Genomic DNA, 22,860 nt, shown 5'->3' with positions numbered 1-22,860 from the left:
TAGCCAGAAGTTAAAAGGAGAGTGACAGTGTTCCCATGATGTCAGCCAATTTGAGTGGCCCAGGAGGCCCCTCTGGGAGACTTGGAGGAGCCCTATACCAGAGCCAGGTCAGTGCCAGTGAAAAGTCAAGGTGACCTCAGCCCTGTCACCAGTCACCCCCAAGGCAGCGCCCCAAGACAGCCATGTGAATCACAGCTGGCCCAACAGCCTGATAATACAGGCAAGAAAACTATAGGTCAGAGACAGGAGGGGCTTATCTAAGGTCACCAGCCTTGAGGGGAAGATTCAAGGTTAGACCCAGGGCACCAGGCTATTTCTCCTGGCCTCACTTCACACCTCCTTCTTGAGACCACATGGCAGTGTAGTCAGGTAACAGCCCAAGACTTCAGAAACTTAGCCCCATCAAACTTAGCGCCATCCAACCAATGTGTCTGGCTGGCCATCTTTTTTCTTTTTTTTTAAGATTTTATTTATTCATTTTTAGAGGGGAAAGGAAGGAGAAAGAGGGAGAGAAATGTAAATCAAGTGCCTCTCGCATGCCCCCAACCAGAGACCTGACCCACAACCCAGGCATGTGCCCTGACCGGGAATCAAACCAGTGACCTTTCGGTTTGCAGGAGGATACCCGAGCCACAAAACCGCATGAGTCAGGGCTGTCTAGCCATCTTAATTTCTCCAGTAGCATCTAAATGAGCTATGAGTGTGGAAACCAAAGAATATAACAAGGTGCCCATCATATGTAAAAAACCAGTGGGCAGAGAAGGAAAAACATCCTTCCTGAGAAACAAGTACCTGCAAAGTTAACTTCCTCCATAAGTGTTTGAGGACACTAATGAGACCAAGGGACTTGGAGAACTGAGGCCAAACCCTGCCCAAGGTAATCAAACTAGAAAAACAAGGCAAGCTCCAAGGTGACCCATAGACGATCTGAAAAAAAAGCAACTCAGACTATCAGGATGGAGACAAAACACACAACCCTGTCTCACAAACTGTTGTGGGGTTAAGAAGACGGTGAATCATAATGTTTTACATACAGTAGGTGTTTAAGAAATGATTTCTGATGCTACATGGCTAAGTAAGCCACAGAAAACTGAGTTCCCCCCTTACCCCAACATTACAGAACAGAGCTTAGTGTATTGTAATTGTTCGGTGCCCTATTCGCAAATTCAGTGAGGGCAGTAACTGCGCCTGGCTTACCCACTCAGTTACTGTGCAACCCAGCACCTGGAACATAGCTGTATTTCATGCATATTTCTGAATGAATGAATGAATAAATGCATGAATGGATGGATGGTTGGATGGCACCTTTGTCCGTCATCTTTGAAGTCCCCTGGATTCATTCACCAACCTTCCCAGTTCGTCTGGGAATGAGGGGTTTCTCTGCACAAGGGGCTCGGGATTCTCAGTGTGAAACCTGGACAGCCTCGGGCAAGCCGCGTTGTGTCTGACAATGTCTGACTAAAGCCACTAAACGATAGAGATGAGTGATACGACTGACAAATTTTCAGAAAGAAAGAGCTTAAAACCAAACAGAATCGGATAGCATGCCCCACCCCCTCATAGTCTTAGTCCCACCCCTTCTTACCGCCCTCTCACCCCGCCTCCTTCTGGGAAGGTCACCCTAGAAACGCGAGAGGCTAACTGGGCATGCGCCGGGCACTCCGCAACTGCGCATGCTCGCGTTGGCCTGCTCTTTGCCTTCCCTACTCCCGCCCAGGAAGCCGGAAGCCGCCTCCCTCTCTGTAGTTCCTAGGCGACTAGCGGATCTTGGGTGGACTTTGGCTCGCCACCCCCGTCCCCCTCCTGTGCTCAGCCGGACACCGGGGAGAGCGACCTCGGGGTTAAGGGGAGGGGCTCAACGTCAGGAGCCAAGATGGCGGCGGTGGCCAGAGTGTCCTTGAGGCGCCGGTTCCCGGCCACATCCCTTGGCGGAGCCTGCCTGCAGGTGAGCTCCGGGGTCGCAAGGAGAGGTCAGGCATGGAGGTCGCGGAGATGGCCTGGAGCCGCGCGTGCCGCGGAGGAGGGCGAGGGAGCGCGGGGCAAGGCCTCAGGGAGGCGGAGGACCGCTCCCACCCGCGCAGTGCTCTTGGCTGGCGTGGAGCATCCCTGTCACCCTCTGTGCTGTGTGCCAGCCTGTGAGTTGGTGAGGGCGAAGACGATTTTTAGAAATAAAAAAAGTTATTCAGAGAAGAAATTAAATCGCCCAAGGTCACATGGCAAGTGAGTGACAGACGGAAGCAGAACTCTCATCCAAACATTTGGGCTCCGTGCCCGTCTGCTGTCACCAGGCTGCCGCCTCTGCTGGGGTGTGAAGAGGGGTAGGAACCCGGACGCGAGGCCACTCCCGCAGGATGCAAGGTGGAGGGCTCCCTAAAAAGGGGACTGGGCCGAGATCGGTACGGAAAGGGCAAGTGAATTTCTTAGGCCCGAGCCGGGGAAGGGAGAAGTGGAGGGACGTCCGGTCGTCTGAAGGATCTGCGCCCTTTCCTACTGGGGGTACTGCGGGGAAGACTCGGTCCTTAAAGCAGTGTCATCCTCTCAGTGCCCCTGCGCGTAAAGGGCATGTAACAGCCGCGACCTCGGAGTCTGGGCCCGGATCACGGGGGTGCGGCGCGTGGCCGTGCTCTTTTGTATTTCGTTCCGTGCGCAGGGGTGGGTTTTCCTACCCCGCCTGTGTTGCCAGGAACTGCCCCCTTCTGATCGCCGTTCTGAAGGGGGATTTTTAGGAGGCGAAGGGAAATCGCCATGGCGTGTATAAGGGGCTAAGAATTTACAAATCCTTTTCACGTGCGTCCTCCGCTGGGCTCCTCAGCAACCCCCTTAAGGCGGGTGAGCAGGAATCCTTACCTCCTTTGGAGCGATTTGACAGCTGAGGCTTCAGAAAGAAAACATTTTTACTTGTTCAGAATATCAATGGCCAAGAACTGATGGATCCAGTATCTAAACCCAGTTTTTTTAACCATGATATGTGAGAAACTCCCGGCATACATCTGGGCATGTGGAAGGTGTACTAAGAGTATTGGTTCCTCTGCCTTTCTTGCCCTTACACAAGAATTCTTTCATTTTAAGTACCTGCTCCCGCTGCACAACGTAAGGCATATGGCCTGGCTTGTGATGCTGGCTATGTGAACTTGGACAAGTCCATCTTACGGTCTTTCTGCAAAGAGGGAATAGGGGAAGAGGACTGCCTACCAGAGATTCAAGACAGTGTGTTCTGAGCATTAAATGACCTTGTTTACCAGTTCCGTCTGTAGTTACTGAGCAAGCCATGAGGCTGTGAGAGACCCACCAACGAGAGGGAGTTCTACAGCTCAGGTCCCTCTTCCAAGAACGAATAGTGGAGAAGGCTGGTTTCTTAGGTCAGTGTTGTCAGGAAAATGGAAGAGTCCCTCCTGCAACCCCCTTATAGGGATGTGCCTTCTCATCCCAAACGCCACCGCAAAAGGATTCAGCAATGAGTTGGGTGTGTTACCAGTGGGTGATAATTGAGGTTCCTAGGACCTAGGACACAGTAGGATTTCTCTCCTCAATTTTTTCTAAGCGTTAGTCTGCGCCACGGAACCCCGGTTCTGCCTGTAAGTGATTAACCGTTGTTTGCGTTGCCTTATTTCTTCATCTAGACTATGAACTCCTTTAGGGCAAGTACCACCCACTTCCGGTTATGTATCTCCTAGCATTGGCAGGCTTAGGATACTTCTCTGCCAATCAGAGTAACACAGAAACAGGTAATGTTGCCCATATTGAAAAGCAGAAATTATTTTCTGGGCTACACTAGAAGCTGGACCCCTCCAGTTAGTCTTACGAGGTAGGTTTCAATCATCCCTACCCTTTTACAAAAGATGAAATGGAATCAGAGAGGTTAACTGGTTTGCCAAAGAACACACAGCTACTAAGTGGTTGCATTTGGACTTTGCTGCCCACATTTCAGAAACAAGGCTGCACCTTCTGTTTTACTCAGGTGTATGCAGACCTCCTTGCCCGCCTCCTCTCCATTTCCACACTTTTCTCTCCAAATCTGAACCTGCTCTATCTAGCCCCAAGCCTGCTCCTGAAGGGATCTTTCCTAAAGGAACTATAAACAGCCTTCAGCATGAATCAGAATTTACCCTCCTTATCCTCGTCAGTTCAGTTCAGTCCAGCTGTTGATTATCTTGCTTCCTTTCTTAAATTATAAACTATGAAGTTAACCTTTTCCAAGGTTTCCAGAAAGGTACGCTCAGCCTTGAGTATTCCTTAGTTTTGTAGATTAAAGTAGAAATTATTTTGAAGAATCCTCCTCTGTCGTGGGTTTGTAGTAAATTGCTAGACAGGCAACAAAGGTAAAGACCTCAGATTTTTGTGCACCTCCCTGCATTTGCATTTTGTATATTCTCCTTTTCTTCCTGTCACTGGGAGAATTGGCAGCACTCCTGTGGCTAACCCTTCGCTTGTCCTCTGCATCCCATCACTTGTTCAAAGATCGCTCTCCAGTGGTTCTCCCCTCCTCTGCACGATCAGTTTTTCCTTCTCACATCACAGCAGCAGCACACAAGCATGGGAAAAAAAAAAAAAAAGCCATATCCACCTACCACCCCATTTCTCTACTCATCCTTTATATATATATATATATATATATATATATATTTTTTTTTTTTTTTAATCTTTAGAGAGGGGAAGGGAGGGAGAAAGAGAGGGAGAGAAACATTGATGTTTGTTGTGTGGGCCTGACCCACAACCCAGTCTTGTGCCTTGACTTGGAATCGAACCAGCGACCTTTTGGTTTGCAGGTCAGCACTCAGTCCACTGAGCCATGCCAGCCAGGGCTCTACTCACCTTTATAGAAACACTTCTCATGAGTTGTCTGAACTTACTGTCCAAAATTCATCTCCTGTTTTCTCTCGAGCCTATTCCAGCCAGCCTTTCACCCTCTCCACCTCACTGAAATTGCTCCTGTTCAGGTCACCAGTGACATGGGCTTTGTGAAATTCAGTGGTCACTTCTCAAGTCTCATAAGGTTTTTCTTTCTGAAGCCTTTGTCAGTATTCACTCCTTCCTTAAAACACTTCTTCCATCTGGCTTCCAGATCATCCGAGCCTCTAGGTATTCCTCCTCACACATTTTTCCTTTTGCTGATTTCTCCTCGTCACCCCAAAATCTAAACACTGGGGCTTCGTTCTTAGTCCTTTTCTTTATATACATGCCCCTGGGCTTTAGATACCATTTACCTGTACATGCTGATAACTCTTCAATTTATGTCTCCAGCCCAGCTCTTTCCCTAGATTCAGTTGTCCACCCAGTTATGTCTCCGCATGGCTGTCTAATAATGCAGCATATACTTTGCCCAAAACCAAAATCCTGACGCACCACCACCACCACCACCACCACACATACCAGCGTGCCCCTCCCATCACAGTTGATGGCAACTCCATCCTTCATGTGGTTTGGGCCGAAAACTTTGGAGTCATCATCCTTCCTCTTCGTTCATTCTCACATCCAGTCTGAGAGCAAATCCTGTCACTTCCTTCTCAAAATGTATTCAGAAACTAACCACTTCCTGCCATTTCCATGGCTGCCAGCCTGCTCCAAGCCATCAACATCTCTGGGCTGATGTTGCAGTTTGTTCTTAACCTGGTTTTTTCTTTCATCTTTGCATGAAACAGTTGATTCTTAAAACAGAAGCCAAAATGATTCCTATTAAACTTGTCTGGCTTTGTCATTCCTCTGCTCAAAACCTTCCAGTAATTTCTCATCTTGCTCAGGGTAAAAGCAAAAATCCTTACAAGGTCCTACATGACCTGGCTCTCCCATTAACTTCCTGTTCCTCTCACTCCACGCTCCATCACGCTGGCTGCCTGTCTGGTCCTCAAACAAGGTCTCTGTGCTCAGGGCCCCCTCTGCCTGATATGCTCTTCCCTAAATATATGTGTGCCTTGCTTACCTGCCACCTTTTCAATGAAGTCTTCCCTGGCCACCCCATTAAGAATTGTAGAATTGTAGCCAGGATCCCCATCCCCTTTCTGTTTTCTCTCCCTCCCATAACACGTATCATACTAGAGATTTTGTGTGTGTCTCCTCCACTCACTGTGCACCCTCCATGATGGTGGGAGTGTATGTCTGTTTTGTCTGTGGCCCCCAAGGCCTAGACCAGTCCCTGAAACATAGTAGCCACTCCATAATTATTGAACAAATAAGTGAATAAGTATGTTTGGGGTATCTACCACTAAGATCTTGCTGATTGTATGAGTAGAGTAACAACTTCTATTGTTTGGGGGTCTGTTTGGGAAAAGAAATTCTCTCTCTGTATTGTTCTATTTTGTATTTGCATTTCCACCACTGGTATAGCAACTAAAAGCTTGGGCTTTGGAGTCAAATGACCTGGGTTTGAATCCTGGCTCTTTGTTACATGATCTTTAAGAATAATAAAAATTTTCTTGCAGAGATGCTGTGAAGATTGGAGATAATTTAGTACAATGTCTGATACATGGTAAGGGCTCAGTGAATGAGAGCTGTTGTTATCATTTCTACTATGAATACCTTCAGAACAAACTTTTAGATTTTCTCTATTCAGAGAATTTTTTTTAATCACAGCTACCATAGTCCTGTGAATTAACGTGAGTGCAGCCCTCAGGATGAGCAGAGCTCCATCACTGTAGACCCACAACCTCCTCTGGCCCTTTTGATTTCCATGTCTTCTCTCCTCATGCCCATTACCTCCTCTAAGCGTTGTATAAAATATATTTTTTAACTCAGAATGAATTTAAATTAATTTTTTTTGAAAAATAGTGATACTTTGGGTACCCCAAAATTTATATTGGGGTTTCTTGCCTATGATATTCTGTAGTGATGCCTCCTTGCACTGCGTCTGTCTCACATCATTCATATGATGTCTGTTTTAATGGTTTCTAAGTAAACGGGACGCCCTTTGGGAAGATCTGCATGGTCCGGTCAGAACCTTTGTCTCTGTAGAGTGGATATGAAGCAGGCCTTTAATATCAGAGGGGGGTTAAAGTGAGGATGCGTTGCGGGGAACCACGGTCATCTCTGACAGACTTTGTGAGCGCGAGCCTGAACTGGATCAAACCAGATGCTTGTCGCTCCCTGATAATACCTTTAAATCAGGCTTTGCATCAGAGCTGACAACCCCAAAATCCCAGGGTAAAAATCTGAAGGCGTTATATGCATACTTTTTAGAAGGCATTTTGTCCCTCTCCTCCTACCACCCGCCTCAGTGACACTCTGGGAACAGTTTGGCAGTTTCTTAAAAAACTAAACGTGCAACTACCATATAACCCAGCATTTACACTCCTGGGCATTTGTTCCAGAGAAGTGGAGGCTTAAATTCACACAGAAACCGATTCACAAGTGTTCATTACAGCTTTACACATAATAGACAAAAGCCGGAAACAGCTGAGATGTCCTTCGGTGGAGGGATGGCTAAACAAACTGGCACGTCGTAACCTGGAATGCTACTCAGTAAGGGAAAGAAACAACTTTTTTTTTTCTTAGAAGTTTATTTATTGATTTTAGAGAGGTGGGGAGAGAGAGAGACATTGATTTGTTGTTCCACTTAGTCATGCATTCATTGGTTGTTTCTTATATGTGCCGTGACCAGGGATCAAACCTGCAGCCTTCGTGTATCAGGAGGACACTCCAACCATCTGAGCCACCCAGCCAGGCCAGGAAACAACTATTGAGGCACATGACAGCTTGGCTGAATCTCCAGAGAATTATGCTGAATTTAAAAAAAAAAAAGGCCAATCCCAAAAGGTTACAAACTAGATGATTGCATTTCTATAACATTCTTGAAATGATGAAATTATGGAAATGGAAGCAGATTCTGATTGCTAGGGTTAAGGAGTAAGGGAGGGAGACATGAGGGCCGTAGGAGCGGCCATAAAGGAGCAACACTAGGGTCTTCGTGCTGATGGAAATGTTCTGTATCTTTACTATATCGATGTTAATATTCTGGTTGTGATATCATGTAGTTTTGTAGTGTTACTATTGGGGGAAATTGAGTAAAGCATTTATGGGATCTCAGTATTATTCCTTTGAAATGCATGTGACTCTACAATTATTTCAAAAGGAGAATTTTAACTTTTTTAAAAAGCAACACACTGGATATACCCAACAACATGAATAAATCTCAGAAGCATTAAGTGAAAGAAGTTAGACACGAATGTACTGATTGCATTTATATGAAGTTCTGTAGATCTCACATAACTGGTGATAGATCAGTTGCAAGGGGTAAGGAGAGGGCACTGGCTGGCTGTAGAGGAGCCCTAGAGGGCTTTCTGGGTGGACATGTTCCGTCACAGTTGTGTGGTGGTTATGCCATTTTATCGAAACTTTCTCATAAATACCACAAGGTGGCGTTCGCCAAGCGTTCCTGTCGTTTCACAAAATGGAGTTCCTCGCGGAAAAGGTTCGTTTGTAAAAACGACCTTCCTTTTACTGATGATCTTAGCCAGCTTGGTAATAAGGTGAACCACAGCTTTCATCTTCACCTTCGCTTTCACTTTCTTCATACTTTTTTTTTTTTCATACTGAGGTCTGATATCTATATTTTCAGCTTCACTTACTTTGGGGCACTTTTTGCCAGCAAGTAACAAACACCATTACTTTCCTGTAATATCAATGAACCTTCCCAGTTTTCACTGTTCTTGAACAGTTTATAAGGGAATTAGCTAGCCTGGAATGTAATCTGAATTTTTCCATATAAAAATGGAGGGTTTGGCTTATACTTGCTTTTTGGACTAACAGGATCCTCCCCTCCCTGTCCCCATAGGAGAAGCGTAGAGGACTTGGTGTGGTCTCTGCCTAAACGGGAAATGGCTACAAGGACCATGGGATGGGGACAGCTTACCTCTTGACTCAGGGGTGTTTCTATTTTATTTTTAATGGCTCGATACAGGTTGCACTATTCAGTCCTTTAAGGTACATTTAAAATAAACCACATTTTTACTTTAGTATAATGCTCAATTTTTGCTCTTTTCTTCTTTCTTCCCAAACCATGGGTTGAGTTGCTGTATGCAAAAGCCTGGACCAGGTACCCTGGGAGATCTAAAATAAAACCTGTTCCATGCTCTGATGGTTCATTTTATGTATCAACTTCACTGGGCCATTGGGTGCTCAGGTGTGTTTTTCATGAGTTTAACATTCACATCAAAAAACTGAGTGGACCAGATTGCCTGCCCTGACGTGGGTGACCCTTATCCAGGCAGGTGAAGGGCTAACTAGAACAAATTCCCTTACTCCCTTCAAATTAGAGGGAATTCCTCCTGTCTGACTGCTGTCAGACTGTGATATCAGGTCCTTTCCTGCCGCCTTTGGACTCAAACCGAAACATCAGCTCTTCCTGGGTCTTAGCCTGCCAGGCCTTCGGACTGGGACAGTATCATCCACTCTCCTGGTTCACAGGCCTTCGGGCATGGAATGCATTTACATATTGGCTCTCCTGGTCTCCCAGCTTTCCGACTACAGATCTTGGGGGTTGTTGTCCTCCATAACTACGTGAACCAATTCCTCGTTATGAACCTATTTTTTAATCTATGTATATGTACATATATGTTTGTGTGTGTGTGTGCACGCGCGTATGTACACACTGTTGGTTCTCTTTCTCTGGAGAACGCTAAGATACATGCCCTCAAGGAGATGAGGACATAAAGAGAAGACAGCACCAAGAAGAGACCTGAGAATATTCCCAAATGAATAGGATAGCACAGTGTTTAGGAACGTGGGTTCTGGAGTCAGGCAGACCTGGGTTCCAACTCCATCTCCACTCATCAGCTCTGTAATTGTGGGCCCATAACTTGATCTCTGAGCCTCATTTTTCTCATCTTTAAAATGCAGATTCAGCCCTGGGCAGGTGGTGCAGCTGCTTGAAGCATTGTCTCGTACACCAAAGGGTTGCAGGTTCGATTTCCGGTCAGGGCACACATCTGGGTTGCGGGTTCAATCCCCTATTGGGGCGCATGCAAGAGTTAACCAGTCAGTGTTTCTCTCTCAAATCAATGAACATATCCTCGGGTGAGAATTAAAAAAATATTAACATGCAGATTCACTGAAATACTTCATATGAAGCATTTAATATAGTTCCTGGCAATAATAAATAGTGGCTTTAAAATGAGTATGAATTAGCATGTCTGACGTATGGTAGGTGCGTATTATTTGTTGAACATCAGATGACTGCCTTTTCCAAGAACACTGTGTCCATAATGTGTGGGTTTGTATCCAATATTGCAGTTTATAGTGCAGCTAAGTAGAAGGATTCATCTTGCATTTTTAAATATTTTTTTCCTTTTTATGATCCTTTTAAATTTTAGGCCTGCCGAGGGGCCCAGACAGCTGCAGCCGCAGCTCCCCGAATCAAGAAATTTGCCATCTATCGATGGGATCCAGACAAAACTGGAGATAAACCTCGTATGCAAACTTATGAAATTGACTTGAATAAGTGAGTATCTCGGAAAGCTGGGTATTTGATAAACGAAGGTGAGCTCTTCTGATTCAGGGACATGCTTTTCACATCCTTGCAAGGTTGAAAACTAAGATCATCCAGTGGCTCGGGAATTTATCATCCCTCTTTAAAACAAGAATGAGAGGGGAACAAAGGGGAAAAAATTGGAACTATTGTAACAATATAATCAATAAAATATACTTAAAAAATAAAAAAAAGAATGAGGCAGGTGCCTGATTTGAAAAGATAGTATCAAGAAGAATAACTTGCAAAATTCTTTTTCTTCCCCCAAACCAAAGCATGACCAGTTTCTAGGAATCATGGTAGAGTTGGCTCTATGCATAGTATTTGAAGTCATTTAACACATTATCAATTTTAGAGTACTGAATGTTTTCATGTTAATTCTATGTATTTGGACCTATGTGTTATAGAATAATGATAAACACTGTAAACCTGGCTGGAATGGTGACAGGACAAGATAAGGATGTAGTTACAATACTAAACGCTATCTGTACCTATGTATCAGTTTTCTATTTCTGTCATAACAAATTACCGCAAACTTGGTGGCTTAATACAGATGGCTTATAGTTCATAGGTTAGCAGTCTAGTAAAGGGCTCATCAGATTACAATCAAGGTTTCAACAGGCTGTGTTCCTTTCTGGAGACTACAGGAGAACCCATTTTCTGTTCTTCATACTGTTTGTTCCTCATGGCTATAAGCCAAGGTCCCTAGTTTTCATGTCAGCTAGGATCTGAGGGCCATTCCCAGCTTTCAGAGGCTGCCACGTGGCTCCTAGTTCCCATCTTCAAAGTCAGCAGCAGTGGGTTGAGTCCCTTGCATCACATCTCTGAACTGCTCTTTTTCCAACATCTCCCACTTCCAAGGATCTCTACAGGTAGCCAAAGGGGATAAGACCTATAGCCATCTTTTGCTATAAGTAACATTTTATTTTTGTTCCCAGATTTGAAATAGCTTCAGAAAAATAATCACAGTGAAGTGGGTACCTTTTGTTATTCATACCAAGCCCCTTTATAACCATGGGATGGGGGCTGGTTGCTAGGGGGAACCAACCATGTCATTAGAGGGTTGGCATTTTCCACCCCACCCTGACCTGGGAGGAAAGAGGGCCTAGAGGTTGAATCAATCACCAGTAGCCAATGAAGTAATCAATTGTGCCTATATAATGGAGCCTCCATAAAAATCCCTGAAGTGTGGATTTCAGAGATCTTGGGTCAGTCAAGTCATGGAGGGTCTGGAAGGGTGGCCTGCCCAGAGAGGGCATGGAAGCTCTGCCCCCTTCCCACATGCCTTATCCTGTGCTTCTCTTTCATTTGGCTCTTCCAGAGATGCATCCTTTTATAATAAACTGCAATCTAGAAAGTGAAGTGTTTTTTCTGAACGCTGAACTGCTGTAGCAAAGTATCAAACCCAAGGAGGGGGTCACAAGAATCTCCAATTTATAGCCATTTGGTCAGAAGCGCACATAACAACCTGGACTGGCACTTAACTTCTGAGAGGGACAGGGGGTAGGGGGACGTTCCTGTGGAATAGTCCTTAACCTCTGCGATCTGATGCTGTCTCCAGGTGGGTGGAGTCAGAACTGAGTTACACTGTGGGACACCCAGCTGATGTCGCAGGATTGCTTAGTGTGGGGAAATCACCCACATGTTTGGTGACCAGAAATGAAGTAAGATGATAAGCTTAGATTTTTTTTTTTTTTAATCCTCACCCAAGGATATGTTTATTGATTTAAGAGAGAGAAAGGAAAACATCAATGTGAGAGAGAAACATTGATCAGTTGCCTCCCATACACACCCTGACTGAGGATCGAACCTGCAACCTAGGTATGCGCCCTGACTGGGAATCAAATCTGTGACCTTTTGGTGTATGGGACCATGGTCCAACCAACTGAGTCACCCGGCCAGGGCAGTAAGCTCAGATCTTTAAAAAATTTCTCAGGACTTCAGTAAACAGTCAAAGAACATTCACAAGCAGAGTCCACTAGAATTAGTCCCCGAGAAGGAACCTTCTGTGGAGCAGGAATTGTCATTTGTTTTGTTCTCTGGCCTGGAGCCTGGCACAGAGAAGACTTGCAATGAATAATTGGTGAGTGAAGAAAAATTAATGAATTCTTGACAAATACTCAGCCATTGTAGTTAGTATTCAAAGATTTCCAAACACTGATAATAATAACGCCTCCATTCTCAGAATAGCAGAGGTTTTTAAAGGTCACAGTTTCCATTGTTGGCACAGGCACAGTTACAGGGGTGCTTCATGTTGCTGATGGGAATACAGGCAGTGCAGATGTGTTAACCTGATTGTGCTAATCCCTTCACAGTTTATACATATATCAGATCAGCACATCATGCACCTTAGATTTACACAATGTTATTAGTTTTATCTCTGTAAAGCCAGGGGAAAAATACAGACAGTGCTAATGGATATTGGAGGAGAGGCATATTTTTTAAATTCCATGCATAGAAAAATACTGAGAGAAATTTGGTGGCAACCAGGAAATAAGATTTCTTGAGCACTTCTGTGTACTCAACATAAAAATTGCATGTTTTTATTTAATCTTCATTATAATCCTGTGATACAATAATAACTCCATTTTACAGATTAAGGAAACCGAAGCTCAGAGACAGAAAACCGTTTTCATAGAATGAGCAACTCTGCATGAGGATAATCATTGTTAAACTGAATGTCTGTGGCAGACAGGTCTGTCATTGTTTCCTTTCCCTGTGTATCTGGTCGCCTGCAGCAGTCCTGTGAGGTGTAGGTGTTGCCCTCTGTGCTTTACAGCTGGGAAGCTGACTGCGTGATTTGCCCATAAGCCAGTGAGCGTTCAAGCCAGGACTCAGACCAGGCTCTCGGACGCCAGGCCTGCGCTCTGGGTTCCAAGCCAGGGCTGCTGCCCTTACACCTGTCACTGCCCCCACGTGCAAGGAACACTCGGTGCTTTGGATTAGGGGACTGTGGTGCCTTATCTTCTTTTATTCTCTGTACTGTGTTTTCTATTATGGTTAATGCATTACAGTAGTCCCTCTCTATATCGCGGTTCACTTATCGCGGCATCACTGTATCGTGGGATTTTTAAAAATATTATATTTAATTATTTATCGCGGATTTTTCGCGCTATTGTGGGATTTTGCGGTACTGTTATATGTATATTGTTAAAGTTACATAGGTTTAAGAGTGTAGAATAAATGTAAGGTTCCTATTTCGCGGGGGGGTCTAGAACATAATACCCGCGATAAGTGAGGGAATACTGTATTATTATTATTATTATTATTATTATTATTATTAATTACTGTTGTCTGGATTCTAAACTTTTTTTTTTTAATTTGAAATAAACTATTTGGGAAAGCTTTGCAGGGAGCTTTAGAAGACAGAAACAAGAACTACCAGTATATAGAAGTTGTTTCCTAACCAAAATGCTTTTTTACTTCTTTAGCTTTCTATTTCCTAGAAATGTATATTCAGTGTGATCACTAAAATAGAACTCTTCAATATTCAATGTGTAAAAATGTGCAAACAAAACTCTGGGGGGGAGTCTGAATGTGACCTCAGAAGACCAAGTGGATAAAAAAGGCAGCAAATACAGGCAGATGTCTCATCATGTTGTGGTAAAAGTGTAGCAAGATTGAACTTCACATAAATACATGTGGGTTTTTGTCATTATTTCGGTTCTGGTCAGATGCGGTCCTATGGTGTTGGATGCTTTAATCAAGATTAAGAATGAAATCGATTCTACCTTGACCTTCCGAAGGTCATGCAGAGAAGGTAAGCACTCTCTTCCCCGTCAAGTCCCACACCTTCGTGTTCTGGTTCCCAGAGAGGCCTGGGCTGGCCAGAACTGGCAGAAATACCTAGAGAACAGCTGTAGGAGTCTGCCCACTGACCTTGCTGTGCATTGCACTTCCTTTTTTTGGTAAATGTCGGAAATTTTACCTGGTACAAGTTCTGGTTTCCTTTGGGAGCTTTCTGTCGTGTGGCTGCTGTCCCTGGCAGTCCCTGAGAGCTGCGGCTCCCTGTGAGGGCCAGCTTGGGTGCACTAGCTGGCCACCTCTGCTCAGCAGAGCTCATTTACTAGCGGGGAAGCACACAGCATGTAGCGAGTGCTTATGCACACTTATCATATGTCCACCAGGGGAGGCATGTGTGCCCGCCTCCAGCTCCCAGCATTAACTGTGCACAGGGCAGGTGCTCAGTAGGAATGTTCTGGATGGGAACAGCATGTACACAGTGAGCTGCTGGTGCCACGGGAGCTGATTTCAGGCAGTGTGCATACCAGCACATTTTACTTCCATAACTGTGTATTTATTTACATAATAAAAAAATGTGATTACTCTTGACAGTTTAGCAGTGATAAATGGCTTTTTCATATGAATTTAAGTTAAAATGATTTGATTTATATAAAACTCCTAAACAATCATTCAAGGGGTACTCAGATGTGGCTGAAATCACACAGCGATGCTTTGAAGGCCGTCTGGCCTTGATGGCCGTGGAGCACGGTCTGTGCACTTTACCATGAGATAGACAGGTGCTATGATTATTTACCCCCAATGGACAGAAAAACAGAGGCCCGAGGAGGTTAGGGGACTTCCAAAAGGCCTCATAGACAGTGAGTTGGGAAGCCAAAAGTCAGCCAGAGTTGTCAGGTTGTAGAACTGCACTTCAGGCAGGACAATCTGGTCGGGCTTAGGCGACCTGGGATAGAACCAAAACAGCGTGGTTCGGGCCAGGACCGAGGGCTGGGATTGAACTTTCTTCCTAAAATAACCTTCCAAGGAGGAAAAGTCACGATAGATATTGGCCCATCGCTTTTTTATGTTTATCCTGCTGTGCATTTCAGGCATTTAAAGTCCTGTTTCTAAGACATCTGTTTTGATTCAGCTAATCTTACAGGATTGGATTTAATGTAGCAAATGCTGACAGATATTATGATAGTTTGGCTGAGTCCTGCTGTTCAGGGAACATCCTGCTGTAACTAAACACCAACCTCCCCCACATAAATCCTGACAACACAAGAAATATAGACGCTTTTCAGTAACCTCTCCCCATAAAACTCTTTCAGAGCCAAGAACATGAAGTGTGGCCCGTGTGGACTAAAATATATGAGGCAGAGTGATATTAATTGCCATTCCTTTTTATTCCCTTATTGCTTATTAAGAGAATTCCCAGGGGAGCCTTTTTACGAGAGGATTCATTGGATTTTTTTTAATTCTATACCATTTCTTATAAAAACACACTGCTCCAGTTGAATGCCAAGCATACATAAATTATTGATAATATTAAGTCTCTTGAGGAGTATTTGCTTAAGACTCTCAGAGTAGAAGAGGTGTGCGTTCCCTTGTCCTCTCACAAGATTTACAGGAGAGGGAGAGGGAGAGGGGAGTCTTACAACAGCGGTAACCCAGCGCCCGTTTCACAAGAGATCACATTTCTCTGGCCTGGTGATCAAAGCGCAGCTTCAGAAGGGTGGTACCCAGGGTTTAAATTGCACAATCATTTTTAAACTCTAAAATACTTAGCAAATTTCCATGCACAGGAAATGAGTCCAGGCTGAGAAAATTCTCATTTCAGGGGCCCTTGGTCAGCACCTTATTTGGCTTGGTTTGCTTTGCTTTGGTTCCCCATTAGTTCATTATTCTTCTCAGGAAGTCAGTGCTCAGCAGTGTTTGTGGGTTCCTTGTCCCCAGGGCAACCACTGTGCTGCTGGTTTTGTGGAGACAATAAGAGAAGAGCTGGCTCTGGATAATCTGTATCCAAGCCTCAGCCTTAAGATGATCAAGACAATATGATTTGTTTCAGGGTATTGTATGTTTTAGAGTTTGAGTTCAAATGACAGTGGTTCCCAAGGTCAGAGATGGGGGCATATGGCCAGAGACGGTGGCTTTTTAAAAAACAGAGGCTGATTTTTCTCTCAAAATACATGAAGCATGAAGCTAGGCCTGGCATTGGGAACTCCATGATGCCTGCTGGATCCCAGTACTTCTCCAGTGCCATGCAACCTCAAGGTTGCCTCATGGTCACAGAAGGGTTGCTGGAACTACAGCCATTAGATCTGCATTCTAGGCGAGGAAAAGGAAGAAAGGCAACAGACACCTCTGCCACAGGTGCATTGCCTGCCAGCACTGCTCTGGATGGTAGAGTAACGACAATCCAGAACAACGGATTTGAAGCTGGATGGCTCTGTATCTGGTAAGAAAGTGTTTGGTGTATTTTGTCTCTCAGGTATCTGTGGCTCTTGTGCAATGAACATCAATGGAGGCAACACTCTAGCTTGCACCCGAAGGATTGACCCCAACCTCAACAAAGTCTCCAAAATCTACCCTCTTCCACATATGTATGTGATAAAGGATCTTGTTCCCGTGAGTTTCTGCACCCCTTCCTCCCTGGGCCCCTCCCTCCCCACCCTACCCCTCCACCACATTTTTTGCAGGGGGAAGGGAGAGGTGTGTTCGGGTTATGCTATTAATTCTTTAGGGCAGGCTTTTTTTTTTTTTTTTTTTGTCTGAGTTTCATTAAGCAATTTGATGTTGGAAGATAAAAACGCCTGGAAGATCTTCTAGCAGCTTGTTTGGTGAAGTTTGTATGAGAATAACAGGGCACAGAATTGGAACAGTCCCAGAAATGAAGAATTTGGCCATAACTACAGAGAATCCATGTGGAATAGACCAATGGGGAGAGCAGCAGTCGTTACACATTTACTTTCATTTCTGCCTCCCTATACTTGCCCAGAAGGTTCCCCAAGGGGGTGAAGCAGAGATTTCCCAACCACACTTATATTTGACCGTTTCTCCTTTTTTATATCCCTGCCAAAGGAGGAGAGTCTGACTTCCGTCTGTCGTAGGGCAGAAAGGAGGGCCAAGAAATGGGGTAAAGAAGAGGGCTAAGGTGAGGGTGGAACCTGACCTTTTTCTTCTTCTTCGCCTCAGGATCTGAGCAACTTCTATGCTCAGTACAAATCCATTGAGCCTTATTTGAAGAAGAAGGATGAATCCCAGGAAGGCAAACAGCAGTATCTGCAGTCCATAGAAGATCGGGAGAAACTGGTCATTACCCCCATTCATTGTCTTGGTTTGAGGAATTTCATTGCAAAGATGTTTTCCGGGGAGTGTGCCGTGCAGAGGTGGGGTGGGCAGCAGCATGAGGTAATGCAGACCATTTAGTGTGACTCTGGAAGGAACTTCAAAAGCGTCCGTCCAAGGGCCGAACACTCATCCTCCCAGGGCCAGGTGGGTAGTGTGGGCCCATGAAGGGCCAAGGGGGGGCCAAGGCGCTGGAGTGCCTGTGGCCCAAGGAGCAAGTTGTTACCATGTGGCCACGTGGGCTCTGTCTAACAAAACCAGTATGAGCATTGCCCCACCTGTAACAGGTGACAGCTAAGTGAGCATTGCGCTTTAACACATAGGCAGAGAGAACACACTGCTGTCTGCAGTCTGCCACCTCCCTGTTTTATAGGTGGGAACGAAGTAGTTAGTGAGTAAACCAGGCCTGGAACCGTAACACCGGCGTCTGGTGGTTGGCTGCCTGCCTCACTTTCTCTCGGAGTCGCCGCTCCTGTGTCCAGGCTCAGAGGCTTTGGAAGGGAAGGAGTTACTGTCGGTTCTTAGTCTCCTTGGACTACTTCCACCTCCTCTCAGAAGGGTCTGATTATACGCCACCCCCCCCCCCAAATGCTTAGTGTCCTTGTGGAGAAGGGAGGCGGGGCAAATGGAGATGGACCCCAACAAGGTCTCTACGGGGGGCCAAGGACCCTGGCACCTGTTATTTTATCAATAAATACTAGTTGTGTGAATGAATGAATGAATTGTACCTGTTAGGCCTTGGGGAATATTTAGCCCCTCTCCTCTTCCCCGTGAAACGTTCCTGCTAATGCTGTCGGCTCAGCCGCAGAGACGGTGAGGGCCAGCACAGTGATGGGGGGCAGAGCAGCTGACTCCTTTCGGGAGTTTCTGGTTCTCGGCACAGAGCTCTGCCCCCGTTTCTAACTCCCAGGGAATCTGACACATCAGCGTCCCGTTGGGACTGGCCACGCTGGCCCGCCTTAGTCATCTCATGCCTCTGGGAGCGAGTAGCTCGTAAACGTCTCCTTGATGCGGTGTTATTAGGGAATGAAGGCTTCCTCTGAATGAGTTTTCTGGATAATCAAGATCTACTCATTTAAATACCAAACATTTGTTTACTTAGCATTTTTCGCTTCCTTAAATTGATACGCTGAAATTATTTCATGATTTTAAAAGTCATCGTGCTCATCGTAGATAATGAGAAAATAATTTTTTAATAATTTATGATTCTACCACCCAAACATAGCCTCTGTTCTCAACTACTTTTGTTCTTTTTTATATTACATCACATTTTACGTAGCTGGTGTCAAAATGTAAATATGCTTTTGTATTCGCTTTCTCCCTTTTGTTCTTGTGAGAGTCTTCCCATGTTCTTAAAAGCTCTTCATAAGCATCAGCTTACACTTGACTTTCTATTACTCAGGTGTGTGCATCCTGTGCCCCTTAACCATCCCCACTACTGTTGGACAAGGAGAATATTTCCCATTATTTTTAAGGCTAGATAAACATCTTTATCCTTCAATTTCCATCCAAGAAATTCTGATTTCTTGTTAGATTTTTTCTACAAGTAGGCTAGAGAATGTGCCCATAATTAAGGCTCTTAATCCTGTTACCTTATGCTTTCTAGACCAGTGGGGCCAGTTTATACTCCTACCAGCTGCCTGAACAGAACATAGATTTTGCTGAAGATTCATGGTTGCAGTCAAGACCATCCACTGCATCATCTCTCCCTTTGGTTTTCCTGCCTTTAATCAGTTTCTGTTCCTAAAATGTGGAAGTGCAGTGTGGTAGAGTTGGTTGGGCAGATCAAGTCAGTGTGGCAGGTGTTAGGAGCAGGCATTCCAGAGTCAGGAGGCCTGGGGTCCCATCGCAGCTCTGCTAGCAGCCGTGTGACCCTGGGCAAATGGCCTAACCTCCCTGAGCCTCAGTTCCTCACCTGGAGAAAGGGACTCTAATAGGATTATTGTGATAATCAAAGGACGGTAAAGTTGTTAAAGCACACGGTGCTCAGTTCGGGTTGGCTGTTATTTAGGGTGATGTGGATTCCCATTGAAAAGCTGCCGTCTCCTCTGCTGAGTCAGGGCAGAGGCTGGTGCAGACTACCAGATACCTCAGCACCCAGGGCCTTGTTAGTATCTTGTAGACTGCATGCTAGGTGATACATTTTGTTTTTGTTTTTCATGTTTATGTTAATTATTTTTCTTTAGATAAGAGAAGGCTTATTGATTAAAGGATAAGTACATTGTACTTGCCCTTAAAGACTCTGGGCTCTAATCCAGCAAATGTTTACATTCCAATTCCAACATCTTTTTTATGACTCTAGTAAATCTCCGCAAACCACTGCTAGGATTTTTCCAAGAAACTTCACATGCAAGTAGGCACTTTGTTCATGCTGATCCCAAACACCACATGAGTGAGCACAGGATGGGCAGGCTGTCAGGGCCCAGGCCCCTGACTGCCCCCCTCTGCCGCACAGGACGGGCTGTACGAGTGCATCCTCTGTGCCTGCTGCAGCACCAGCTGCCCCAGCTACTGGTGGAACGGGGACAAGTACTTGGGGCCTGCAGTCCTCATGCAGGTAAGCTGCTCCGTAGTGGCTTTAAGGAAAACCGAAACGCAAGCATCCAGAAATCCACCGCACGATATATTGTCAGAAACCAGGCATTCTGAGGAGCCATGGCTTCCTTTATTTGCATCTATTACAAAAGGTCATGGGTTACATTGTCTTCACCTGGCTTTCAGTAAATCTCGGGCTTTACCTGCAAAATGCCTTTGTTTCAGCGTTGGGAGGGGAGGGGAGGGGAGGGGAGGGGAGGGGAGGGTCCCACCCAGGGGAGGGGAGGGGAGGGGAGGGGAGGGTCCCACCCAGGGCAGTCACATGCTGGCTGGCAAAACATGGCTTGCAAATACTTAAAATGTGTTTCCTATGCAGCTGGCTCTTACCTAGCCACTTGCCCACTTTCCCCAGACTGCCTCTGTCGTGGGTCCCCACCTCCTGCTCGTGGGGGTTTTTAACATGCAAGTGGGGGTAGGGGGGGAGGCATCACCAAGGGGCCACTGCCCAGCTGTCAGGATGGAAACTGTTTCCAGGCTAACGGAAGCCTGCACTGCTGGGTTTAGGGGTTGCTTAGAAAAGAAAGTAGTATTGCTTTTCATTACCTTTCACTATATGAGTAATCACTGCAAAGAAAGTCACTGTCTTTGCTCCCAGAAAGCTTATACTTCAGATTTGTGGTCAGTGCTTTCCACAGACTCTTAAGCAACTCAGAAAAACAACTTCTCATTTCTCATTTCCCAAAAAAGAGAGGTTACGTGGTTGATTCCCAGCCATGGTAGAGATTGATAATGAGGTGGTACATCCATAGGCGGCCCCTGTGCCAGGGACCTGAGTTGGGAAATGGAGAAGTCCTCCCAGTAACACTGCCAGAGCAGGCCCCGGGGTCAGGACAGGAGTCCGTTTTAGGCTGGCTGGTCTCAGGCCTCCAGGATCAATATGATAATTAAAAGAGTCAGTAAGTGAAGCAAATACTATCTCTCGACAGGTCTGTTAGGCCATCAGTTTACTCAGAGACAGTGGGTAGGTTCTATGAAGACAGATAAGGAGTCATGTGACGCAGTCCCTGCCTTCACTAATTTGTAATCTCGATAGGAAGCTAATGAGCAACTTAATAATGAGAGGACGATGCCTGGATCCATAAAATTAAGCACCAGGGGTACCAGGTGCAGTGTGGATCAGAGGTTTGTGGGGACCGTGAATCAGGAAGATTTCAAAAGAGTTGAGAGCCTTTCCTTGAAATACGGCAAGAATTAAAGCGGTTAGAGGCAGGGCGTCAAAGCCGAGGGAATTCCCTGCGCTCCTGGGGCTTTGAGCTGGACCGGAGGGCTGCTCTGGCCCCTGAAGGTGACAGCTCCGCTAATCAGTCCCTGGTTCTCAGGCATACCGCTGGATGATCGACTCCAGAGACGACTTCACAGAGGAGCGCCTGGCCAAGCTGCAGGACCCCTTCTCTCTGTATCGCTGCCACACCATCATGAACTGCACAAGGACCTGTCCCAAGGTACGCAGGGCTGGTGCCCTCAGCTCTGCCTGGGAGCTGCAGTGACAGGAGTGCCCTGTGCCCCTGAAGAGGCAGTTGGCAGAGAGCACGTTTGGTCATTCAAACAGGGGAAGGACTAGAGCCTCTTCCACACCACCTTTGAGAGCTTATGTACGCTGGTTTCTGATGATGAGTTAGAACGTAACGTGTAAAACCTTTAGAGATGTCCAGCTGGCTTTGACACCAGCGAGTCATAGGAGAGACGCTCTTTCCTAGGTCTCCTGGAGCATTCCCAGAGCGCGGCTCCACCCTGTAGTCTGCTACAGCGCACCACACAGGCAAGAAAAAAGCAAGGCTGGGCCCCTGCCAGAGAGGGAGCGGTCAGATATGTCTGCAAGTGGACCAAAGAGAGCTCTTAGCCCGAGCCTCGGGGCTTTACAAGGGCCAGATTTGCATTCACTGTTCTGACACTGTACCAGCTTGGGGAGAGGCCCGCCCAAGGTCTTGGACTTGTTACATTCAGTTTCACTATCATTGGGTATTAATTCTTCTCTCTTTTTTTCAAGGGGCTGAACCCAGGGAAAGCTATTGCTGAAATCAAGAAGATGATGGCGACCTACAAGGAAAAGAAAGCTTCAGCTTAACTGTTCAGATGCTAAACATGACTTGTAACCAGCTCAGCTGAATGTAATTTATATCTAATTTGAGTTCCTTCAAGGTCTTAATTTTTCATAACTATAGCATGTATAATAAAAATGTTAAAATAAATAAATGTTATTCTACTTTATTAACAAAAAAGCAAGTCTGTTCCTTTTACTTGCTGCAGAGGAACACAAAGGTGCCAAAAGGAGGAGCCCTTGTCCTTGAAGAGGGGGCCAGGGCTCCTAACCTGAGCCGCTGGGGTGGGGGAGTAGGTACAGCGGGACCGAGCACAGAGCGGGTATCAGGCAGGACCTGGGCCTTGTTTCTAGCTTTGCCGTTCACCAGCCGGACAGCCCTGCTCCAGTTCCTCTTCTTTGCTACTTCATTTGCGCATCTGTAAAATGGGAGTCCCGCGGTGCCTACCTCACCCTCCTGGCACTTACTCTGAGCGCTCAGTATTAGAATTACTGTCAGCATTAGAATTATTTAAAACCAAATCTCGGTAAGTCTTTTATCTCATGGAGGCAAGGTTGGAGATCACCCCAGTGGAACAGTGACCCCGATCCTCTGTGAACTCATCCCACAGGTGACCTCAAGGGACCTCTCCCTACAAAGCATGAGTCCCGCGCCATTGCCGTCTTGGCTCCGAAACTATAAAAGTAGTAACATTCACTG

The 22,860-nt window shown here is 45.8% G+C and overlaps 1 protein-coding gene across 2 annotated transcripts; it reads left to right on the top strand.

Moving 5' to 3' along the window:
* The first annotated feature begins 1,686 nt into the window (after positions 1-1,686).
* SDHB (succinate dehydrogenase complex iron sulfur subunit B) lies at positions 1,687-22,329 on the top strand. 2 transcript variants are annotated; one of them, XM_090268675.1, is made up of 8 exons: positions 1,687-1,945; positions 10,302-10,429; positions 14,131-14,216; positions 16,647-16,807; positions 17,375-17,491; positions 19,983-20,084; positions 21,442-21,564; positions 22,110-22,329. In XM_090268675.1, exons 1-8 carry the CDS (start codon positions 1,874-1,876, stop codon positions 22,185-22,187), a joined length of 867 nt encoding a protein of 288 aa, XP_090124801.1. In that variant the 5' UTR covers positions 1,687-1,873; the 3' UTR covers positions 22,188-22,329. The 2 variants fall into 2 exon arrangements, with proteins under 2 accessions (XP_090124801.1, XP_090124802.1); XM_090268676.1 differs by having other exon boundaries at positions 1,688-1,945; positions 16,671-16,807.
* Positions 22,330-22,860: the final 531 nt, after the last annotated feature.

Source organism: Furipterus horrens, unplaced genomic scaffold (assembly GCF_987537825.1).
Source record: "Furipterus horrens unplaced genomic scaffold, mFurHor1.1.pri manual_scaffold_3, whole genome shotgun sequence".
Lineage (NCBI taxonomy): Eukaryota > Metazoa > Chordata > Mammalia > Chiroptera > Furipteridae > Furipterus > Furipterus horrens.
The sequence above is the reverse complement of the archived record's forward strand: the minus strand, read 5'-3'. Positions and strand labels throughout refer to the sequence as shown.

Coding starts and splice junctions, on each gene's coding strand:
- SDHB (XM_090268675.1), top strand. CDS start 1,874: ATGGCGGCGGTGGCCAGAGTGTCCTTGAGGCGCCGGTTCCCGGCCACA. Junction 1,946..10,301: donor TTGGCGGAGCCTGCCTGCAG/GTGAGCTCCGGG, acceptor TTTAAATTTTAG/GCCTGCCGAGGGGCCCAGAC. Junction 10,430..14,130: donor TATGAAATTGACTTGAATAA/GTGAGTATCTCG, acceptor GGTTCTGGTCAG/ATGCGGTCCTATGGTGTTGG.